This window comes from Calidris pugnax, unplaced genomic scaffold (assembly GCF_001431845.1).
Source record: "Calidris pugnax isolate Ruff unplaced genomic scaffold, ASM143184v1 scaffold8, whole genome shotgun sequence".
NCBI classification, from domain to species: Eukaryota; Metazoa; Chordata; class Aves; order Charadriiformes; family Scolopacidae; genus Calidris; species Calidris pugnax.
Window position 1 is genome coordinate 2,071,940 of NW_015090830.1, and position 25,382 is coordinate 2,097,321.

Genomic DNA, 25,382 nt, shown 5'->3' on the forward strand with positions numbered 1-25,382 from the left:
GGAGACTCCACCACTTTTCTGCGCAGCCTGTTCCACCCTCAAAGTAAAGAAGTTCCTTCTCATGTTTAGACAGAACTTCTTATGCACAAGTTTTTGCCCAGTTCCTTTTGTCCTGTCACTGAGCACCACTGAAAAAAGACTGGCCCCATCCACCTCACACCTGCCCTGACTAAAATGAAAAAAGCTCCAAAAATGACTATGCAAGCTACTTAACTACAATTTAGGAAAAATCCTTTTCAAAAAGTCAATGACAGAAGTGAGTGTCAGTTTTTCCTTTTTTTCAGGAAAAGAAAAAAAAAAAAACCAAAACCAACACAGCACGGCATACAAGTAGAATCTTATTTTCATTTCAGCCAGTCAGCCTCTGAAAACATCAGGTATGTTTTCACAGCTAGAGACATCCCTGCAATTGATCTTTGAGAGCTGTGCTACAGCACGGGGCTTTGAGCCAAGTTTCATTATATCTCTTCTTGGCTGCATTTCAAGTCACTCAATAACCCTTTTTCCCTTTTGCTCTTTCTTCCCCTCTTAATTTTGTTCTCAGGACCCACAGGGCTAACATTTTACAGTAATTCAACAAAACATGCAATGCAAGAAACTCGAATCTGTGAAACCACTGCCCTCTCCCCTAATCTAACTGCAGTCAGGTCAGAAGGGAGAACAGCCTAGAGAAATGTGGATTTTGTACAGTGACCCTTCGCATTCCCTCTTGCTGTGAATCCAAGTTCAAATGCCCCAATAAAGGAATTTTCATACTGGGGGGGGGGGAGGAATATCCTGTCCAGTTGTGTCCACAACCAGTAGTTCCTACCGTAATTTTTTTAATTTTTACTCCAGGAAATTCCAGTACAATTGGAATTACTATACTTGTTCCTCTGAAGATCTCATCCTTTAGTAAAACATCAATTTATTTTAGTGTTGCCATGCAGCGCTGAGTACCACAGGCTGACTGCATGACAGTTATAAATGTTTCTTTTTTATTCCACAGAGAGATACTATTGAAATTAAATACATAGTTCTTAATTTTGAACTCTATTATAATAGCATGTATTTAAGAAAAACAAACTAACCTTCATCACTGTCAGCTCATTCCAATGTAATATACTGTTATGTGGTGGGTACTCATGATTACCAGCTGGTGACATACTGGGAAACACAGACTATACTGAGGTTGATGGGAACGCTGGACTCCTTTGATTGAAGGCAGACACATGACGCACACACATGCCTTACTGGACTGACATTGCTGAATCGACAGAAACCCCCACCCAGGAGACTGTGGAAAGTGGTGGGGGCCAGGGCATGTGCTCCCGGGAGCTACCTTGGGAGAAGAGGAGGGAGCAGAGAAAGCAAGGAGCATGGGAGCAAACACTTCAGGCAGGCAGGGTAGCCATGGGAGTGCAAGGAAGCCCAAAACCTCCTGGTGTTTGATCTGCTCTGCTGAAGGGGACCGGGCTTGTTCGCACTGCTCAGAAACAAGCGGTCCTACACACAGCAGGCACTTGACTCTCAGTTGTTCCTCCTTCTCATGGAAACAAGCCCAAAAATGTCTGAATATCTGCTGAGGGCTGTATAGAATAAAAGGTGACAACATGTACTGCTTCTAATCTTCTAATATACCCAAAAATTTCCACGGCTTTCAAATGCTTACTCTTCATCTGCAGCCAATTTATTTTCCTACTTCTGATTTGCTGTGCTTTTTTTCTTTTTTTTTTTTTTTCCTAGTAATAAAAGATAACTATACTCACTGAAAGCAATGGATTCTCATTCTGATGTCCCTCATTTCTGCACAGATAAGAGGGAAACCAGTGGACTTAATGAGTCTATATCTACAGCATCTTCCACAGCAAGGAGAGGACAAACATTTTCACTCAATGAAAAAGGCAAGACTGGATAATGTAGACTCTATAAACTAAACCCTAGAGTTTTCCAGCAGCTTCGGTGAATATTTCTCATACAGGAGATATCAGAAATTTTTCAGCCCCTAGGGAATTAAACAGAATATCTTCCATTTGGAATCTTAGCTACAAAATTATTTTATCTGATTAGAAAATTTTGTTAAAATACTATTTTTACTCCCTCTTTACATTCCATCTAAACGGACATCAGCTACACTTTTGACCTATTTCTACAAGGCAAATTGGCTTTGGAATATGAGTCTTTGCTGCTATCTCTAAACTGTTTTCCACCCTCCACACCCCTTCAGCAGCAGAGCATGAAACAGCTTAATTTATCTGCAATACTTCAAATTGGTAAATATTGCAATTGATTTCAAGGGAATGACCAGCAAGCACAGAGCAGTCTGATACATTAGCTGTGATAGGATCATGGCTTTCATGAGGTAAAACAAACATAACCTAGACAAACATTTAGCTCTTACCACATGAACAAATACTCTCAAACTGAATATGCATTCACATCTGTAGGTGAGTTTACCTCAGCTATACGCTGCCTTTTCTATGTTTGCTTTCTATGGAGTTACGCACTGGACTTCTACTGAAATCACTGTTTGTTGAAAAGCTGTTTCAAAGTTTGTCACAATGTTGGCTGTGGAAATTGAATCCCGTATTTATGACCCTGAACATGCACTTTTATAAAGATAAATGCACACAATGTGTAAACCAACTAATTTTAATTTTTACTAAGACTACACAAATATTAATTTTACATATGAGCTGGCTCATTAAGAAAGTAAAATGATAGGCCATTTATAAACATCAATTAATTCAAACGAGAAAATCTGCTCATTGGTCCTCTGGATACAAAACCAAGGTAAACATTTCTTAGGAGTTACTGCATGTGGAATACTTACTCAGTCTGCCTAAATGTACTGGGCCCAGTTCTCAAAGGAACTGTTTCCATTTGGTGCAGATGTATCTCCAGTGGTACTGCAGTGAAGCAGTGAATTAGGACTACTGTAAACACTGGAACTCCATTGCTCACATAACTCAGAACTCTCTACAAGCTGTCAGAGCCCTGAGAATACTCATAAAGCCCTAATGGCCCCAAGCAGCCTCACCTGGGACCACTATGCACACTCATGGGCCCAGGAACTGTATTTAAGCTCTGCTCTGTATTTAACCCTTGCCTGAGCTGTGCTGTTGGAGAAGTGCTGGAGACCTTGTTTCTGGGCCACCATGGAGCCCCTTGGTCTAGACCTCAACATGAGAACTGGCTTCTGGCCTTGGCTCTGTTGCTAAAGACCTGCCTGCTGACCACTTAACCTGATCCTAGCCTTGGCCTGTGGCTTGGCTTCCCAACTGGACCTCAGACCTGCCTCATTGCCATGATACCACCTATTATCTTAGACTCTTGGTTGGATCTGGGAACAATCTCCAGGCTTGCCCTGCTCCCCTGCTCGAGGTGGTGGGATGGGCCCTGGCTGGCAAGTTTCCCAGGATTCTCTGCTTTTTAATCTGAAAAAGATTTTTCCAAGTATTTGGCCTGACACTGACAAAAATCCTGGCAAATAAGTGATGCCTCGTTCCTCTATTTGCTTTATAAATTATATGACAAAACTTCCTAACATACCACACACTTTCTGGAAAGAAATTTTAAAAGTCCTTTAAAAAAGCCCACAATCTTTAAAACTATCAACACACATCACGGATAACTTAAACAAAACCAGGGTAGAGGCAGAAAGGTCAGCTGTGAGCAAGCTCGTGAGTGAGAGAAAGGTGCAGGGCCAGTGAGAGTGAAGGGTGCTTCAAGGAGATAGGAAACAGTAACAGACAAACTATAAGAATAAAAGACATCCTGCAGTAAACTCACAGGCACGTACATCCCAGATTGCTGCTGAACTGGACGGAGAGGGAAAGGACAAGTAACCTGCAGGCTACAAAAGCAAAGCAACATAAGCCTGCTGTTCCATCAGAACTGTTACATACCAAAATTCAATCTTTCTAGGCTGCCTGTTATTTCAATTCATTTTATGTATCACTTTCCATTTTGTAACTGCTTTTTTTGTGCACCCATTGTCTTAATACTGGACATTTTCTCCTATAATTATGGAAGTATTTCTCATGTTTTTCTTTATTTCTCTGAAACTCCTTATTGCACTTTTATTCCATGTTATATTTAAGACGAACAATGACTACTAACATTCTCAGTCCACCACCAAAAAGTGTATCCAAACTAAACTCTTTTCTTCTATATTCAGTTTTATTATATCCTGCCCTGGACTGACCTCTCAGTTCAAGAAAATCGATATATGTTATTCATGCTGGGAAAGAGATATATAATGGCAGATATAATCCATAGTTGGTGGTGATGGCTTTTTGGTTGGGCAACCTATTTTCAGAAAGCAATTTAGAAAATAACAAAATGCGATGAAATGGTAAATATTCATGGCTCTGAAACAGCAAGAAGTGTTCACATGTTCTGTGATACTGATACTTTACATTTAGAGTTAGAAAGACAAGGTCCTTGATGATCTGTTAATACATAAGTGTGTGATGCAACTTTCCTTCAATGGAAAGATGATCAGAGGGATGGAGCACCTCCCCTATGAGGACAGGCTGAGAGAGCTGGGATTGTTCAGCCTGGAGAGGAGAAGGCTCTGGGGAGACCTTATAGCGGCCTTTCAATGTCTGAAGGGAGCCTACAGGAGAGCTGGAGAGGGACTCTGTCAGGAAGTGTTGTGAAAGGACAAGGGGCAACGGTTTTAGATTGGAAGAGGAGAGATTTAGATTAGATACTAGAAAGAAATGCTTTACTGTGAGGGTGGTGAGACACTGGAACAGGTTGCCCGGGGAAGTCGTAGATGCCCCATCCCTGGAAGTGTTCAAGGCCAGGCTGGATGGGGCTTTGAGCAATTGGGTCTGGTGGGAGGTGTCCCTGCCCATGGCAGGGGGGTTGGAACTAGATGATCTTTAAGGTCCCTTCCAACCCAAACCATTCTATGATTCTATGAATCTTTTCATCTATAGAAATACCAGAGTTGGTGTTTAATTAAATCCCTCACTGAAACTCAACATAAAGGTTAGTGAATCTTGTCTTCATCCAACAGCAATATAGGACACTGAATCATCCATACAGAATTACTGAAGTAAGCTGCCAGTGTATAACGAGTAGAAATGCATCCACATACATCTCTTGGAACACATGACTACAGTACTCCAGATTCTTACACCAAGAAGCTATCTAGCTTTTTGGCATGCCTCGGGAAACAATATAATGCATCTAACAGTTGCAGGCTATATGAATATCTTCTAGTTTGATTTAAAGAAATATTTAATTCCTGTTAAAATTCCTAACACATAAATTACAAGTTAGAGACATTAGGGTGCATGTGAAATGGAATCAGAGCCCTGAACTTTACATTAGAGAGCTAGGGAAAAAATACCTAGCCTGGTGCCAAAGAGGTAGATGGTGAAATAAAAATCTGAGTTGATTTGATCTGCTCAGGGGTTAGTTTATATACAAGAAATTTAAAAAAAAAACCACCCTGAAACCTTACTAAAAAATATTTGAGTTCAAGGTGTATTATATTTATTGAATGTAAAACAAAGCCCTTGAAACTTCCTTTCATGTTATACAGATGCTTAATTCATTTAAGACAGAAAAAATGAACTCACAGCATCAGTAACATAGTGCTGTGACCTTACTATATATTGCTCTGAATTCCGGGTCTTGAGGCTGGGCGAGCTACAATTCAAACACACTGCAATCAATTTTAAAGGAGAATCAATTTTCAGGGTCTCAAGGGACAGCAGCACATTGCTTCAGCACAATTCCCTGGCACCACCAGGAGCTCTCGGCTGGCTCGGGAGGGACGCAGATAAGTGAAAGATGAAAGAACCGCTGCAGCCCCACAGCCTTGCTAATGGGAATACTGCTATTGTGCAGCAGTGGAGTTAAAGAGAGAGTGAAAGGAAAGGCAAGAGAAAAAAAGGCAGGTAAAAGAGAAAATGTCCTGTGGAATACAGCCGAGCAGAAGAAATTAAAACAGACAGTAGAAAAAAGATAGCTCACCTCTCCTCACGATTCTGTCCCACACAGACGCGTCCTCCATGTCGAGGGGTTGGATTGCTGCAGGAACGCTGACGAACTTGAAAGCCTATTCCACAAGTGGTACTACAAGGTGACCAAGAAGTCCACGGTGTCCAGCCCCCATTTCTGGTAGAACAAAAAGCTCAGGCTCTGTCATCTGTTATACATAGCGAATGGCTGATTAGGTGTGACTGACAGCAGAACCTGGCCCATTAATATATCTGCATCGTGTTCCATTTCTTAAAGAATATTGGACTAAAATAAAGGTGCTCTGATCCTTCCATATTCCATGCTTTGTAATCAGCAACTGCTAAAATGACCGCATTACACAAGATAGATACAAAGATATGAAGCTATTTCGTTGCTTTCGGTCACTTTATTCGGGGTAAACTTCATCTGCAAACTCCTATAACTTTTATTTAAATATTTTTCTAATTATTATTTACGGGTCTTTTATTGAGGGAGATTAAAATGTCAAGTTTTGCTACCTCTTCTAAAAGAAAAGGGATTAAAGGAAAAAGAGTAATAAGTAAGTGTCAAAATGCGTTAGTTCACAATTTCAACAGGATACTGTGATAAGGCACCCATACCTTATTTGCAATGTAACAAAAAAGGCTAACAGAATTCACATGCTGTACGCTGCATTTGTGAACTTTTGGAAAGGGCAATCCTGTCCCTTGCCAATAAACCCTAGGAAAAAATACACTATACCAAACATCTCAAAAGGAATTTCATACCCTATTCTAAGCAAAAAATTATATGCTTCAAGCAGTTCTCATAGGCTTTTGATGGCTAGCTTGCAGTTTCTGTATTGGTAGAAGACAAAGAGAAATCAAGAAAAATAAAACTAAACTATAATGAATTCTTGAAGTGCCATCATAAAAGCAAAAGTTAAAATAGTACATTACGCTATTTTGAAATAACTTTTTTTAACAATGAAAACTAATTAAATCCACTAATAAAAATTACATAAGATTATTCAAGTAATTTATCACAAATATTACCAATTTAAATTTCACTCATCTTGATGTCTTACTATTATTAGGGTTATAAGAGTTGATAACACAGGAAAAAGCTTTTGAAAAAAATAATCAGCTATCACTGGTAACACAGACAAAAAATAATATCTTTGTCAGTGCAATGTATTACCCAGTTGGTAAAATGAACAAAATACCTGGATATCCATGAATTCTGGGATTACTAATATAGCAGTGTTAACAGAAGTAAGATGTTAAAATAGTAGTGTAATACTGCCAAATCAAGTCCCAAATTGCCTTCCAAACCTGACAGCAAATAACTGTTGTTTGATTGTTCAGTATCTCACAGCATGCTTATCTTTTCTACCATTTTCCTGATCTGATTTTATATACTATATTTTTCTGTTTTTAATAATTTCCCTAACATCAACTATTTCCACTTAACAGAGCTTGCAGTTATCTTTTGCAGAGGGATAATCCGCTTTATTCACTACCATGATGAGCTTCTGATGTTTATTAAAAAAAAAAAGCAGACAAAAGCACAAAGACTCAATGACAAGAAGCAGAATGCACCAGCATGTAAGTTTCATCTTGCAAGCAAAGTATGTGTAATGTTTTAAATTAACTAATGCAGTTCACAATATACAATGTTCTGCATCTCTTTGAAATGATCTGCTCTCAATGTTTTTTTCTGGGAGTGGTTATGTGCCTGAGGAAGACAAAAGAGCAGCTGAAGGGTGGCATATAGCCTAGTAATAGATCTAGATGTCACGACACAACTAAAAGACATAATGAAAACATTTTTCCCAAGGCAGAATGGGGAAATACAACAGTGACATGAGACCTCCAAAAATGCAAACAGTCCTGACTTGTAGAAAAAAAAAAGTTTTATGACTACAGAACTGAGAAAAAGTATCATACTTTGGACATTACTTAAGATTTATTTTTTTTCTTTCTGAGCTTTCGTTAAAATAAGCTGAGGACTATATTATTTGGAACACAGCATTTGAAATCCCTGTTTGCCATCTGGCTCATTCTCTCTCCCACAAACTCTGAGAGATACCTTCTAATGTCTCATTTGCTGTGGACATAGATAAGAGCTGTTTCATGCACAGAAATGGCTGCACTCCTCATTGCAGATGAGATTTCAAAGGGTAGATTCTATTCTGATTAAGTTAAAAACTTTTAAACCATAAACGATAGAACCTGAAATTGTTTTGTGTACCTGGAACAGTTGGTGATCTCCATGGTTGGTCCTTCACACAGCCAGCCTCCACACTGAGGAGCAGGACTGTCACACACACGCGTCCTACAGAGGCAGGAGCCAACACTGGCACCGTCGGTGTGAGTACAAGGTTTCCACTGTGACCATGTTCCAAAATGCCCATCCACTGTCAGATTCCTCACCTAGAAATAAACACAACAGAAAGGCTTACCTGAGGCCTGATAGTTCCTTTATACAACCTATTAATTCTGCAGTACATGGAGGTACAGCCTTCAGCCACCAAGAATCCACTCCAGCCTCCACTGGAGAAGTACACCCCTCAGACAGCAAGCTCCACTCATAATTTCTGTACCTGCATAATTCCCACCACCTCCAACCAATGTGGGCCACTGGATGCTACCACTAAAGCAATAACAACAATCACAACTAACCATTACCTTTTGTAACCATGCCTGCCTACAGTGATTCAACAGAAAGTAGTTTCACTATCTCGGTTATCTTCTAATGACAGCATTCCCTGTTTCCTAAATTCTACCTGTGATTAGGAACATGAATACTGACTGTAAACCAGCATGTGCAAGAATGCTTGTGAAAACCCAAATCTAGATCAAAAGGAAGAGGCAGCAGAGGATAATAGGCCAGGGTAACAAAATTGGATGAGTCAACCTCAAATCTCCACGATGACTGTCTTTTTTTGACAACAGTTTTTTGAAGCACGTCATATAGCACCATTTCACAGAAGTGCAAAGTGGTTTTAAATATGGAGTCTCTCTAAACATTAGATGAATTATATGTATAAATCCTAAAAACATCTTCAAAAAGCTGCACCTAAGTCTACATGATGAGAAAGCGTGCTGCTTGCTGAAGGCAATTCTCAACACCTTTGGCTGGAAGGGTCAGACCATTCTCATTTTGACTGGAATGTTTCCATTGTTGCAGCCATAACACACGTTAATAAGAAATCTTTACTGTCCAGCTGAAACAAAACGTGCTTATGGAAATTGCAGCAGCGTCCATGGTTACTGGAACTAATAAAGTAAATGGGGCTGGACATGGGGAATTCAGCTCTCATAATAAAGATAGGTTTTCATATTCTTAATTCTTTCAGCAAGGTGTTAATCTTGACAAATCTGTGTTCATAAATGGAAATGATAGCCACTTTTTCACTTAAGAACTAAAGGATTTTCCTTTTGATTGTCATATTTTAACTTTCAGTCAAAACAGCAGTACTAACAAGTGCAGCCTAAATAGCATTTAAATTCACTCAGATAAAAATACGTATCAGTTGTAGTCATGCATATTTTATCAAATGTGTAAGAACGTAACACTAATATTTGCTTATATATTGAAATAGGAACTACAGCAGTAGATTGTCATGAATGATCTTTAGTGGTGTCTCCATTTGCTATTTTTAGCATTGTTTCATTTTAACAGTGGTGAGGGAAGTATACATTTCACTAATAATTTGAAGATACAAGAGATTTGATTACAGCACAAGGCATGTTTCCACTGCCACACTGGGTGCTGGCTGATTCTTTCCACTGTGGCAAAGGTTCCATAATTTCACTATTAATTACATTTCTCATGATTTATTTTTCACAGCTATGGCTTCTCCACAAAACAGCCATATGTGTACTCTGCCAGCCACAACTGACACAACCATAATTCATCATTTCAAAATTCTGCTGACAAATGTTTATTGAAAAGAACTCACTGACTTTTTCTCATGCACAGTATACATTGTTATTCTTCATAAGACAAAAGAAAATACTTCTAGTTAAGCAACAAGTAAATCCATTCTCTCTTACACTGCTGGTCTAACAAATATACAGTCTATACAAACTACCAATGATATGTCCCCAATTCAATTAATGTCAGAGATGTGAAAACCTCTTTACTGCTTTCTATTTCTACACTACACTAAAGCATCTTTACTGTTGCACCTAAAATTATAAACTAAAGCTTCAGTTGTCTATGGTTACCATAATTTATATCGAGTGGCAGGGAAAGTATTCATAAAGCTTAGCTTGAAAGCTTGAGCAGAGAAGCACATACTGATGGCAGGTTTCTCTTGAATTTTTCCCCCTTACTCCTGTAAAGATCATCCCACTGCAGTCTCTGCTGTCCCCCATGACTCACCTGCTCTGTCTCTCTATGACTATCTATTTTTCGTAAGTGATATCAAATAATTTCATCATAGAACTATCAGAAAGAAAAATGTACTGATGAGGGGCCTTTTTATCCCTCACCAGAACCTATGCCCATTAATCTTTCACCAGCTGACATTCGTCAAGCAGAAAATCACAATCAAGCAGACAATATGGCTGTACGTTCCTGGCACGGCTACACTCTGCTTTCCCTCTCTACCACCTTGTTTTTGTCACCCTTTACCTTCTGCAGATACCTCTAGTCCCTTCTTCCTTCCTAATGTACTTCAAATATCAATCTTCTTTGTCTTGAGCCTTTCTGCACTCACCTTGACTTCCTGGTTTGTGTCTCTGCACTCTGAGTCAAGGTCACATCTTCAGTGACCCAGTCCTTAAATCTGCCATGAGCTCTTTGGTTTGAGATTATTTAGTATTGAATTCAGTGGCTCTAGAGTATTTCCTGAAGCTGTTAATGAATTCAGGTAAGATTCCATACTGTACTCTTTCTCTGCATACAATGTTTGCTACAGCTGTAGCTGTAGTAAAGCCATTTCAAGTTGCATACTTATGTAAAAAAGACCCAAAGCACGTTTTAAAAAATTATTTTTACTTTTCTTGTAAAAGCTCTTTGATAATGTCAGACAGTTTACTTTTAAGTGATGGATTGCAAGTGGTCCATCGCAAGTTTCCATTTCAAGTGCAATGGAAAATAATTCAGCAAAACAATGAACCTTCACTGCTATAGAAATACTGGATAATAGGGATATCTGACCAGTTGGAAGAAGCTCAAAATAGATGCACGTGTCATGGCATTAATTACTATCTATATTCATGCACAATCTGAAACAATAACTTAAAAAAACAACTTGACAATTAAACCAATGCAAGATAACCAAAATAATGAAAATTGTCACAAATTATCTTCTAAGTTCAGAGAGACAGTAACACAAATGCTCAGATATGTCTCCTAGTCCCCTCTCTGATCTACCATGACATGTCAATTAATATTCAGATATATGAATATTTTCCTAGGAAATAATATCTCAAGTGCAACGGGTCACACTTTTAATTTTGGGTTAAGCTAGTGTATAAACAGCCCTCTCTCTGATCTGAGTTTAGAAGAAACTGGTCATGCATTAATCTCACAAATTTTATATAGCGTTAAAAGGTCAGTGCAGTTTTACTAACAATTAAAAGATATTGGGACCAAAAGCGGGGAGATAGCAAGCTTCTAATATTCTGTTGTGTTCTGCCTGCAACATTATCTTAAATGTATCTAGCAAATGTCAAGGATGCACATAGCTCAGTTGCCTACAAAATTAAATTAAGTACATCTTGGCTTATATATCCTGTGATTACAGCACATAAAAATGCTGTAACAGCAAATATTTGAAAGCCTCACTAAGCAAAATTGTAACTGATAACAGTTTGCCAGATTATAGTGTTATTTTGGAGGAAAGCATCTATGAAGTTTCCAAATTTGTTCAATAATGAGTTACTTAGAGTTCAAAGTTTAAGATGGCAAAGTGGTAAAACTACACTTTTCAATTTAGACAGTTAATTCTAAAATTTTCCTTATATTATACAATCCCAGTCTTCTCAACTCCAAAATTCCTTTGGAGGCTTGCTAAATCTTTTCCTCTCTGATATGCAGAATAAGTCTCACAGCTGCAGATGAATTTCTGAACAATCCATTGGTGCTCTGCTGCTTTGTCTAGACTGTCAGATCCTACACAACTGTCATATATAATTGTTTTTCCAGTTGAACAGAACAGAATTGAATTTTCCTTTCTAAACCATTCCTCCCTCCCCCTCCACCTCCTCTTGGCATCGTGTTTTGTATCAATGAAAGAAAATTAAGGTGAATGCCAGAATTCAAAGACTAAGCAGTAGGCAGACTGCTTATTCAAGTATCAACCAACCAATTCATTCCAGTAATCCTTCCTAAAAGCAACGCAGCTCGGCCACTCACAAACCCTCCACATAACCATGTTTAGCCTGTGGGATTACTGCGGGGAGGTACAATATATTCCATGCACTTGGAAATAAATATAATGTACAATGCATCTAGTTACTCTGCAATCAGGGAGGCAAGGACTGTGCTATTGACTGAATCCAGACTTTCTCCGAGACAAAGGCTATGTCTATATTACCAAGTGATATGCACGCAAACTGCAAATCTGGAAAATGAAACAGTTGGCGTTGAAGACTTGCCACATACACCATACCTATTTTGTGGGCTTCCTCTGGTCTCACTATGGCGATGGATCAAATGCCTTCTAGTAGTCAGAGCACATTTTCAGTTTAATTTCATCTGAAAGTAATGTGCCTTGTGTGCTTCAAGATTGCTTTGTGACGTGAACCAAAGAAAAGGGGAAAAATCACAGTATTTGCCCCAAAGTTGCTAAAATGCTAACGCAGATGAATCCAATGCATGCCTTTTTTATTAGATCAGTATTTGAGAGAACGGAAGCAAAGGACAGAACAAGATATTCTTTAAAAAATTTTCTATTTCATGTCAAACACAGTCAGAATACAGGAGCTAGTTCTCAGGGACCTCAGAATCAGTGTAGTGATTTGTATCTATGAGGCTGCTGCAGCACATGTACAGATCACAACTGAAAGTTCTAGTTCACTAAATAAAGCCCAGCTTAAGAGGGAGGGGTGTCAGTAAGATGTTAAAAGCAGATTGTTAAACACCTGAATAGAACATGGGTGACGTACGAGCATAAATTCATAGATGCATATGCTCCAGTGGTGAATGAGGAAGTTCAAGAAGTCCTCATTAGCGATGAAAGCAGAATTGAGTTGGAAAGACTCCCTTCTCCATAGGCAGAAGGCAAAACCAAAGCAGCAAAAGTCTCCAAAGGAGAGAGATAAGTAGTACAAGGAAGATTCTTCTTAACTCTCTTTTTGTGCTCTTTGGAGTGAGGAAAAATAATCAATATTAAAACAACACTGGAACCTCGTTAAAAAGGAAGGATAGAAATAAATTTTTTTGTTTGTCTTTTTTTTATTGTATTAAATTTATTCAAAATCATTTTTCAAGAGAACTTAAACCACTGCAAATATAAACACTAAGTTTGTCATAATTAACACTCCTGTCATTTATGTGAGTGAGACTTAACTCAGACAATTCACCCTTCCCATTCATGAACTTTGAAAGTTGCTATACAGCTTTTTATATTAGCAATAATGATCCCAAAAATAAGATTAAACTTCTAGTAATTAATTTTTTTCAAAGTACAAGATGGAGAAAAATCCTGCAGAGAAAAGCACCTCAATATCTCTAATGTTAGTGAATGTTTGCTTTCAAGGTAAGAACGTAGATATTATAGGTTAATAATAACTGTCTTTTGAAAGTACTATAAATAATTTGATCATATTATGTAATTAGTTTGATAAGAAACAGAAAATAACCTAATATTCTTTTAAGATCTAATGGAAATGGCTGAGAAAAATGGCATTAAATACAGCTTTCTGAGCTTAAAAAAATCTACGTAAGCTCATTTTCATGAAATTCAAATGGAATCAAAAGTTTTAAAGAATAAATTAATGTATTTGGACTTACTGGACACACAGTAATGCTTTGCTCCCATTGACTCATGCTCAGACTTTCTTCTAGCGTTGTGCATTTCTTCATCACCATGTCCCAGCCACAATAAGGGTCTTGGGATCCAATGCATGCACTGTGGATGAAAAGAAATCAGAAAACATGAACATTTATCTTTGTACCAGCCAAAGGTGTCTAAATAACTATCTGGCATCTCTTCATATGCCATAGGCCTAAAAGAGACAGTGAAATTGATTCCTGCTGTGGTATGGCACAGATAAAATGACAAAACAGAAGAAAAATTAATTTGAACACCTACACAAAGTTAGGATTTCTTTTAAGTGTATAGCTGAATTTCTGGCTGCATGTGTGGTATGTCGTCCAGACTGATAATTGTACTTAATTACTACAGAATTACAGAAATTCATAAAAATTGTATGTTGTCTACTCCAAATAAAGATGATTTCAGGATTTACAGTCGTTAGTCTTTTCTATCGGTTTTAGAATTATAATTATTATCTTTGCCATAGATCAGATGACAATGTCTACTCTTTGAAAATTAATTAGAAAACTCTCTGATTTGTTTTCTGCACTGCTACAGGATCCCTGGAAATAAGTTCAAAGGGGTGCTGGTGGCTGCCTTGGCACCATTCACATATCACATGCTGTGGCAGGAGAGGAGGGAAAAAAAAAAGGCTTAGAGAGAAGGGTGGTAGTCCAGCTTCCTAGTGACTCTGAAAGACCCACTGTACAAAATTACAGGTTCTTTTCTCATTAAATGGCAACTTTCTCTTGCTACTGGTAGGTCAGGTATTAATAGGCAAGGCAATAGGTCTGCAGCTTCATAGCTAAAGATGCATAAGAAAGTAGCTGTAAGTCCTGTCATAGTGAAGCATAATATAATTGTTTCAACCCTTGTAAAAATACCTATAAATTACACATAAAAATAATAAATGCAAACATTTTGTCTAGATTTTAAAAAATGCTTAACTGATCATTCTTGTTCAACTCAAATCCATGGGCATTATTCTCTCTTTTTCTGTTCACATCACATCTGTCCAATGAAAGGCCACAAAGATGATCAAGAAACTGCTGCATCTCCCATGTGAGGAGAGCTTGAGAGAGTTGGGAGACTGTTCAGCCTGGAGAAGAGAAGGCTGAGGGGATCTCATCAATATGTACAAATACCTGAAAAAAGGGTGCAAAGAATGGGGAGCCAGGCTCTTTTCAGTGGTGCCTAGCAACAAGACAAGAGGCAACAGGCACAAACAAACACAGAAGGTTCCATCTGAACATCCGGAAAACACTTTTTTCACTGTGAGGGTGACTTAGCACTGGCATAGGTTGCCCGGAGAGGTTCTGGAGTTTCCTTCCTTGGAGATATTCAAAAGCTAGCTGGATATGGTCCTGGACCACTGGCTCTAGAGGACCCTGCTTGAGCAGGAGGTTAGACCAGATGATCTCCAGAGGACCCTGCAAACCTCAACCCTTCTGTGATTCTCTCCTCATAAATCCTGTGTTTTAATCATATTTCTATTTATCTCTGGCATTCCTCATGTAGTTCCACGCTAACATCAGACAAAATGCAGACTTACTAATTCCCTAACATGCTATTCCATAATACAATCACGGAGCATTTGCTTACAAATTTCAAAGAATTAGTTTCTACAGTACACTTGGCAACATGGATTGCCAGTACTATATGGGAGGATAGTTCTCATCTGCAAAATGGGCACAGAGTAAGAGACATAACAGGCAAAATTCCCTAGGTGCCCCTAATTAGACTGCCAGTCGAAGATAAAGCTTCTGGGTTAGAGGATTCAGTGTTCAGAAGAGAGTTCCCACTGAAGGCTCTTGCAGCTGTGAGCACTTAGCAGTTTTGTAACTCAGGCTGCACGTTTCCATTTAACTACCTAGAAAGTGAGGAAGACAATTAATGCGAATTATAGAAAGTTTTAAGTGTCTTGCCCTTCCAGTGTTTGCAAGACAAGATGTTCAGTGATCTCCTTCAGAACATCCCTGATAAAGCACGTGCTTTCTGAAAAAAGTATACAAGAAAAAGTTAAAGGATGACAATGCACAATTGGCAACTTTAGCTGTGCTATTTCTCAAAGAAGTGCTCACTTTTCCAACTTTGCTATTTCTTTATGTTAAATGTTAATATTTTTAAATGCAGTTGTTATATTTTAGACACTTTTTATTAAAAAAAAAAATTTTTAAAAGTCAGTATCCTTTCACTTGTAACCACATTTCCTCTTTTGTGTTTGTTTCCCTTTTACTTTTCACTCAGGCAAATCAAAATGGCTTGCATTTTTCATTACAAGTCACTTAGATGTTATAAGTAGGGCACTAAAAGCATAATTTGAACGTTCTTATAACTTCCTGGTATCAGATCCTAGTTTCATGGAAGAAATAAACTTTAAAAAATGCCAAAAAGTCCTTACACTGCTGGGACAAAGCATGTTAATCACTCTGTGGACACTGGACACGGTCATTTCAATAAGTGAACAGGTTTGGAGAGCATGGCAGCAAGATAAAATGAGGTAACTTTTCAGAATTTAGTTGAGAAGGTCCACTGAGCCTATGAAAAATATGATTTTAAAAGTTAATAACTCAGCTAACCTCTTGCAGTTGACAAGAGGCTAAGCGCAAAGAACTTCCACCAAAATTGAGAGGCATTAACCATCTTCAATAATTTTTTTTCTTCACGCTACAATATATAAATTAATCCTGGAAACATATGAACTGTTCAAAACAAAGCAACAGGAATTTTTTTCTGAGAAGTATTCCTCACAGAAGAAAGTAGTTCGGCCTTTTTAAAACATAATGTTTTAAGTGATTGTCCAAGTCATTACTACATGTAAGTCTCATCTTGTAAAAAGTTTAATTTTTGAAATCTTATGTTCAGACAGAAAAATCGTACCACAAAAGTGTAGTTCAACATCATCACCCTCTTTCTGGCATTTCAGTTCACCATGCCGGATATGTTAATGAAACGAGGCAGGACCTGGCTTAAATAGCTGCCCTGTTCTCAGCTATTGGAACACCAGTCCTTTTCTGTTCTCCTTCCTGATTCACATCTCAGAGGGTTTTTCCTAATTTATTTCTTTTAGATCACTTGCTTAGATCACCAATGTCTCTGAAAAGTAGATATATTTTCTTTTAAATGAAAATTAGAGAGGTAATGTGTGGGTAATTTTTTATTCCTATTTGCTTAATTATGTCACATTTAAAAATCATTTTCTTTCCTTTGAGGGACAATTTAATGTGTGAATAACTGCAGCTAATTATTTTGATCTGCTATGCCTAGATAAAAAAAAAAAGAAACAGATAACAAAAAAAGTTTACAGATAGAAAATGAGGATAGAATAAAGCTTGTAAATATAAGAAGTTATCAGAAGTTATCAGAACTTCTGAGATGTAAAATTTAAAGGGACTATTATTAACTCACAATTATGTGTCTTTACTGTCCTCCATCAATGAAAATTTTATATTAACATTTTTTTAATGAATCTCTCTTCCAAGAGATATCAATAAGAGGAACAGCTTCAGTGTACACATGAAATTAGAAAAGAAATGGTACAAAATGGCTGTCAAATTCACGTAGGTTAGGAAAGTCAAAAATTAGATAGCATTACACATCTTTATCCCTTTCTCCTCCCAAATCTGTGTCTAAATTAAAGCCATTTTAGATGCTACTGTTGAAAAGTTAGATAAATTTAAAAAATGGTTTTAGGTCTTTCAGTTGACAGGGCCTTTTCAGATAGTGACACTGGAAGTTGAAGAGCTGGATAATATATTAGCCGTCTTGTCTCTGGAAGTCTACCTTACATCTCAATTTCATCAGAGATGAAAATGACTGGTTTGTCTGTTACTCTCAGTAGGCACCAGCCCACATCTTTAAGACTTCACATGATTTGTCCCAGTGCTGCTAAAACTGGCAATTTTGTGCTGGAAGGAAATTCAGGAATAAAAGTGAATTGGTTCATTCTAAGACACTTGCTGCCACTTACCCTGTTTAGTCAGCACTCTCTACAAAAATTCTCAACGGTTTTTGGCTTCTAATGATCTATTCTAATTTTCCTCTATGTTGTCATTTCACTTTTTTTTCCAAACATAAATGATAGGTAGTTGAGTGTCTGTTCTGCAAGGCATTCATTTGGCATCGATGGCTGGGTATGCCTACTGACAGTCAGGCAACACTCAAACAACGGCTTTTGATTGACTGGTAACAGAACTGTAAGTCACCTCACTCTAATACAAGGCAGCAATAGCAGGTCATTTTCCTCAGCTATTTTATAATTATCACTAAGCAGGCTAGCAAAACTGCTCTACTTCAGTTACATTGGAGATGACTTATTCAGGCAGAAAATGAAGCAGAAATGAACACCATTCAGAGAAAAATATATTAAAACCCCCATAGTTTTAGACTAAAAAGAATTAATTACGTGTGCTCCAAAGAACAAAAAAACCTTAAGATTAAAAGCTATATCCATCTCAAAGAGATTTAAAAATCTTCTTTCAGGGGCAGAACATATTCCGCTATCAATATACATTGTAAGTGCTAATCAGGTATCCTCTTGAGATATAACATTTTATGTATAAATATAATGCATGTTTATACATAAATATGAATGTATAAAGATAAGAGGTGCATCTTCTGAGACTGTTCAATGAAACATTTTTCTGTCTTTACCTACATATAGTATTTTGAAGAACAGAGGATATTTGAGTCTTCTGACCCTTCCATATCATTTCTACTGAGATAGCCATGCCTGCCTAGTTCCAATTACTGTCAACTGTGATCTGGACACTTCGTATACCAGGAACTGAACTGGGGTCACCATCTTATTTCACAGAAGACAGATTCCTCACCGCAAATTTGAACAGACAACTGAAGATTAAAGCCTGTCTTATGGTCCAAATGCATTGTGTTATCTACTTCTGAATGAATACACAAATCTGATACTGGACTTCTGTACACAGGTACATATCAGTGTTTAAATTACTACTGCTTTTGTAGATATATATATGTGTGTGTGTGTATGTATAGATAAGTGCTTTGAAGAATGGCGATCCAAAGATATAGATGAATGATGCAGGACATAAATGGTAGGCACACAATTTATAAAGTCCTAAGAGCTCAAATTAAATACATGTAAAATATTCAGAATCCTGCTTAACCTTTGCCTGTAATGTTAAGAAAAATCAAATGCTTTAATCATCTCAGACACTCTGCGTGGACTACTATTGCTTCCTCCTACTTGAATTTCTACAAGGCAATCAAAATCTAGGTATGATTCAATCTTGCAGCATGCACTGACAATAATAGCCTTAAATTTACAAGCTCTTCCCTTCAAATTCAGAATCAGGAATTTATGTATAATTCTTTTAATAAAATTGTTTTTAACACACAATTGTCTGAATACAGACACTTCCAAGTAGCTCTACTCAGAACAAATGCAAAAGACAACTTTCAGACCACGCTTGCTCTCTACAGGAGAATATGGACTTGATGTTCATTGTACAGAAATAAAGTCTGAGGCCTCCATCCATGCCAACCAGCCAAGACAAAACATCCAACCCTCTGATTAGGAAGTAGGAGCCTTGAAATGCCAGTACCACTGGGTGCAGCTAGGGTTTTCAGAGACCTTTTGATGGGCTAAAATTAGAGCCTGCAAATCTGTGGTTGGCAAATAGGCTCTGAAAATCTGAGCTACTTACACAGCAAGGCAACCCAAGAGCAACAGATTTGGGGATTTTCCCACAATTTGATAGGTTCCTAGATCAGAATAGCAGTAACAGTGATTCCCCAGGCTGACCATGTTTGCTTCCACATGGCATCCCCATGTCTTTAAAAGACCTGCACATCTTTAGCGGATATAACATAAACAGGGTACAAAACTTCCATACCCTTTTAGTCATCTGTAACCTAGGTTAAGTTTATACTAGAATATGAATCAATTATAAAGACAGCAGGCCCCCATATAAGATGTACAACTTGACTCCTTAAAAGTATTAACCAGATAGCAGGTATCTCAACTTGCCATTTTGAGGGCACTGTTGTCTCTCATTTCAGAAGTAATTGTAGATACTTCTACCGGCCTGACAATGTATTATGAGGAGCAAATGGCTTTTAAAGCCCCTCGGTTTGGGCTCATAGAACTGGAGCATAAAAACTCCTGTCCTGGAATCATGCCCACAGTTCTCATTAATCCATCAAGAATACTCTCTCTCTTTTTCTTACGTTCAAGTCAATAGCAGACTCCAAGCTTGAACATTAATTTTCTTTAAAACTTCAAATAAATGAAAATGTACACAAAAAGATTACAGATCATTAAGAGAGCTGCAAATAACTCTCACGAGAAAACAAGTGCTACATTATGCAGAGCACTGTAAACTGAGATACATAGGATATTTGCTGGACTGACTGCATAACAGTCCAGTATCTGATATGTTATTTTAAAATAAAAAACCTTCCAGATTTGCCTTTGTTTGTTTATTCATTCGTTTTTAAACCACCCAGTACCTTAAACTTCTGTTTCCAGAGAAATGCTTGCCAAGTATCAAAAAACTAGTGAAATAACTTCTTGGAAAGTGGGTTGCTTTAAACATGTCAGGTGATTTTCAAGAAAAACTTAACAGTAACTACATTGAACTTAAATTTCCTCAAACCTTTGGTATTTTTTTAAAGCAAAGAAATGAATTACATCATGACATATGAAAACCACATGCCTGTTTTAAATTTTTATTTCTTAGTTCACTTCTTTGTTTAAAATAATATCCTACTAATAAAATCTGAATTGCAAATACGTAGTCAAGTCCATCTGGTTTTCTTAAAACTTTGCAAACTAAAAGGAAAAGACATTTTCCTTTGTCCTCCTAGGGTACTGCAATAAATACATTGGGAATAGGCTGTAAAATTCTACCTGTTTATCAAAATTCCTTCCTGTTTGCCAAAAATGTGTGCTTACAATACAGTACACACTTGCATAGATCACACACTTTAAAGAGTTGTCACCAAGTATTTCAGATGCAGCAAAAGGTAAATGCATAGTTTGTCTCTGATGCATTTTGGGGGCCAGGCAGACCAAGTCATTTTCTGCAAAAACCTTGGTCCTCAAAGGGGAAGAAAGAAATACAGGTCAACCTCAGATCTGCAGGGCTTCAACTGAATCCTTCCTTCCCCCTGGTATGGGACTAACATTCTACTTCTTTCGAGTGAGGAAGACTTTCAAGTATACTTATATCATAGTTTTGCTGACTTTATTATTGTTCTTGTAAGTTCACACCAATTGAAGACAATTTTGCAGTGCATCTAATATGGAAAAAAAAGATTTCACATTTTAAAAATGTGTTTATAATCTAGCCTTATAACCAGGATTACGGTTTACCTTAGTTTGGGAAATTTACAAAGATTCTGATTCTGGAATATTACTCTGGAATCACTAATTCAGATTAGGCCTCAAGTGGTTTCAACATTCTAATGTAGCAGTATCTTTCTCTGATTTAAATTGGAGTAAGGTTTGCATATTTTGAAATAATGAAATCCACCTGGATATCCAAAAATAACCATTCTGGAATGATTATTTCAAAACAGCAATTTCAATTCCACATGCTGGCAAGCCCTTCTGGACACGTTAGCACCTAGTAATACTTCAGAACACATTACTGGTTGTTAACGTGTATAATATTAGTATACAGAAATCATTATTCTACTATGTAATGATATTCCCAGGGAAGCAAGTTTGTGCTGAGTGCAAGAGCACTTCTGAAGAAGTAACATCTATAGACAAGGAAAAATGAAGGAATGCAACAGCAGTTGAAATACTTAATCCAATAATCTTGCTGGAGTTCTAGGAATGAGATAAAGCACAACCAAATTTGCAATAATTGTTTTCTTCTGTTAGTTAGTCCAGTACCTCTCTTATTACTATGCTGCTACAGTTATCTTTTGCATATGTACAGACTGTGTAGCTGATGGTTAATAAAGAAGCCAAAATAAAAATGATGGAGTACAGAGAGAGAGGTGTCAGGGTTACAGTAGAGTAGTTATGATAACAATACTTAGCAAAACAATCTTCTGACCCAATAATACTTTAAGCATATAATGTAAAATGCCTCTATTTATTTTTTTACACATAACAACATCATAAGATTAGCTTTCAAGCCTTCTAAATGTGTGAAACCTATCTTCCATCAGAAGTACCACTTCTTGATCCTTGCTCAGTAAGATTTCACAGAACATTGGGCTGATACAACCTTTCATTGCCCCTACTTTCAAAACTGATGCACTGAAAACTCCAGTACAAATTTTTACATCAACGTATTTGCCTCAGAGAAATCACTGCCATCCAAGGTTGCTTTTGAAGGCTACAGAAAAGAAAAAAGTTGATCGATCTTTGTTTCAGGGGGTGGAGTCTTTACACCCCTGTTACAGATTTTACTCCTTATGCGTATGCTTAGAGCCTTCAAAGTAAATAGCAAAAACTGCAACTTTAGGGAACTTAATAGTTCTCTTCTCATTATAATCACTTAATTTATCTCACATTATAGCTAATTAGCAGGTATACAAAAGTAAGTGTGCTATATGCTCACCCTACCTAACTGCAAAGTATCGAGAGCTGGAGAATTCTCAGTGAAAATAATAGCTCCAGTGAATAACGCTGATGTTGAAAAGTATGTATGGAAGTTTGATAAACATGTGTGAATTGCAATACACAGGTGAAAATAAAATGGTCAAAATCTTACCCAAAAGGTATTTTCCCAAGGGGAGCCAAGCTAAGGTAACTGCTGTTTCCTCTTGAAGCATAAAAATGTCAGGGCTTTTTGGAGAAGTGTAAGAATTCACATGGCCCAAAGTATTTTTCCCTAGCTGACTCCTGAAAACAGCAGAATTATGACAGGATGTTCAAAACTATTCAGCCATTGGCAGAACTCTGCAGGAGACCCCCTCCATGAAAACTGTCAATCCAAATAACTAACACGGGAGACTCATAAACAACAAAACCATCATGGTAAAATGGAAAGAGCTGAACAACACAAACTACAGGTGTAGCAACCGGCTCCGCCTGTGATATGGTCTGCTGTCACCAGCCAAAAAATGCACTGAACTGCACATAGAATGCAAAAAAACCCCACAAAACAACAAAATTGGTCTCCAAATGTAAAACAGTACTTTCAAGGGCCTTCAATAACAGTGTCTGTGGAAGCAAAGCTGTGAGCTGTTAGAACAGGACTGTCTTAAACCAGAGGGATTGTCTGTCAGAGGCAACACTGTGCCACAGAGGACTCCACCACAAGAAAGTGCTAGAGGAACATTTACAAGGAAATGTGAATTAGCTAAATATGTCCAGCATATCAGAGTGAATATTAAGGGAACATAATAAACTACGGATAAAAGCAATAACTGCATGCTTTAGAGGCTGGTATGTGAAGATAAGACAAAGAATAATGAAATAAAAGTAAAAAATAGACAATTTCAAGAAAATTATCTTGACATTGAGATATTAGCGTGTGGAATAGTTTGTTCAAGAGAGGGACTGAAGTTGCATTGTCTGAAACCCTTGCAATAAACCTAAACAAAAAGATTAGAAAAGATTAGATGGTGAACACTTTGCCATTGACATAAAAATGCAGGACAGATGAGCTAGTACATCTTCAGCCTTTTGGCTTTTTTAAGGCTGTTATTTATACACAAGCATGCTCTATTTCTCAAAAATTGTGTGAAGTAGATATTAAAGACTACACGTGTCCTTGATCTGGCAAAGAAACTCTGGTTATTATTGATTGAAGTTCAGCACATAGTCTTGGCGCAGTTACACAGCCCTAAGTATGATAAATGTGAAGAGATAAAATTAAAATAATCCAAAAAAAGAACCACAATGCTCCAAGGCATTTTCCTTAGGCAAGGTTTACTCACTACTCTATTTAGCCATTACTATAGTACAGAAGTAATAGTTCGCAACATACAACAAGAATGTGAGTATTAAAGCACCCAGCAATGCAATGACTAATTTTCAGATGTTTCATTCCCTAGCGCAATTTATAGCCCCAAGTAAGCCACCTTACACTCTCTTCACCTGTAGAGAATCAAATATGCTTGAAATCCAGCATAAGCCAAAAAATCTAGTCAAGACAAAAATAAGTGCTAGGTGAGAGAAAGATTGTCTGCATTTTCCAATCGATCAGAGTCTCTAATGATAGATGACGAGAAGATGCATTATTTCATCCAGATCACAGCTTTAAATCTGCTCCTTTCTCACAAAACAGAGCTAGAAGAAAGTGAAACCTTTAACCAGGAAGAAAGTGTGGCTGATAACCCTTTTGGTGGAATGGATATGTAATTATTCCAAGCAAAGTGATACAACTACGAAAGATATGACTGAAAAATCCCACAAGTAATAATTTTATCTCCTTTTAAGTAAGTCATTGCAGTGGAAGATGAGACTTCACATACCTCTGGGCAGAGGAATAAATTATAATTTCAGCAGGATTTGAGTCATTTAACTACTGTTCTATTCAGTAAAATGGGAACAGCACCACTTTTTTTTTTTTTTTTTTAAACACTCTTAAAATCAAGTCAGTTAAACCCCACTGCTCAAGAAGGAAGGATACCTAGCCTGCAGCCTTGTATGGGATCTATGATTTGAGACAGCAGTCCCACCACACGAGGGCAGAAGCCTGTTTGGGCCCTGCAGCCAGGGTAACACCGATGTACCTCAGGAATTGTCCTGGCAGAAGCACAGGTACCAGGGAGTTTGTAGGATCTTCACACAGGTACCAGTTAAGCAGGTACTCTGGAGTTCTCACCCATGAATTTTGGAGTTCAAACCTCACTAATAAAATAATAAGGCTCCAGCCTTTAAATGTTTCAAGTAGAGTGCAGACTTGGTGTAAATACTGGCCACCCATATTTTGAGCATTCTGTGTTTGCAGGCTCCCTAAGAAAACACAGGATACCAGCCCAGTCTCCCTTCCTGAAATAATACATCTGCTCAAGAAAATATGATTAATGTCTTGTACAAACAGAATGGCACAATCGTGTCACATTCAAGAAAAGAGAGAAGCACAATAGGTCATTATATTTTTTCCTTCTCCAGATATACATAGAATCACAAGAATCATAGAATTGTCTAGGCTGGAAGGGACCTCCAAAGGTCATCTAGTCCAACCTCCCCGCAGTCAGCAGGGACACCCCCAACTAGACCAGGTTGCCCAGGGCCTCGTTGGGCCTCACTTGAATATCTCCAGGGAAGGGGCCTCAACCGCCTCCCTGGGCAACCTGTTCCAGTGCTCTGCCACCCTCACAGTAAAGAACTTTCTCCTAATCTCCAATCTAAACCTGCTCCCCTCCAGCTTAAAGCCATTAAATGCATACACCCTCCAAAAATACATGTCCTTCACTTAACAAAAAGGAGGAAATAAAACAAAAAGGGCTACAGGACACCTACACATCCTGTTGCAACTCACTAAACAAAAAAAAAAAA

General features: G+C 37.7%; 1 protein-coding gene across 1 annotated transcript in view; it reads right to left on the bottom strand.

The window, feature by feature from the left end:
- The window catches only part of SEMA5A (sema domain, seven thrombospondin repeats (type 1 and type 1-like), transmembrane domain (TM) and short cytoplasmic domain, (semaphorin) 5A), a 220,831-nt gene that overhangs the window by 71,373 nt on the left and 124,076 nt on the right, over positions 1–25,382 (bottom strand). The window contains exons 11-13 of the mRNA XM_014940999.1: positions 13,912–14,029; positions 8,194–8,375; positions 5,974–6,117 (exon numbers count right to left, since the gene is read on the bottom strand). Of these exons, the coding sequence (XP_014796485.1) occupies positions 5,974–6,117; positions 8,194–8,375; positions 13,912–14,029 (444 nt within the window). The remainder of the gene's footprint in view (positions 1–5,973; positions 6,118–8,193; positions 8,376–13,911; positions 14,030–25,382) is intronic.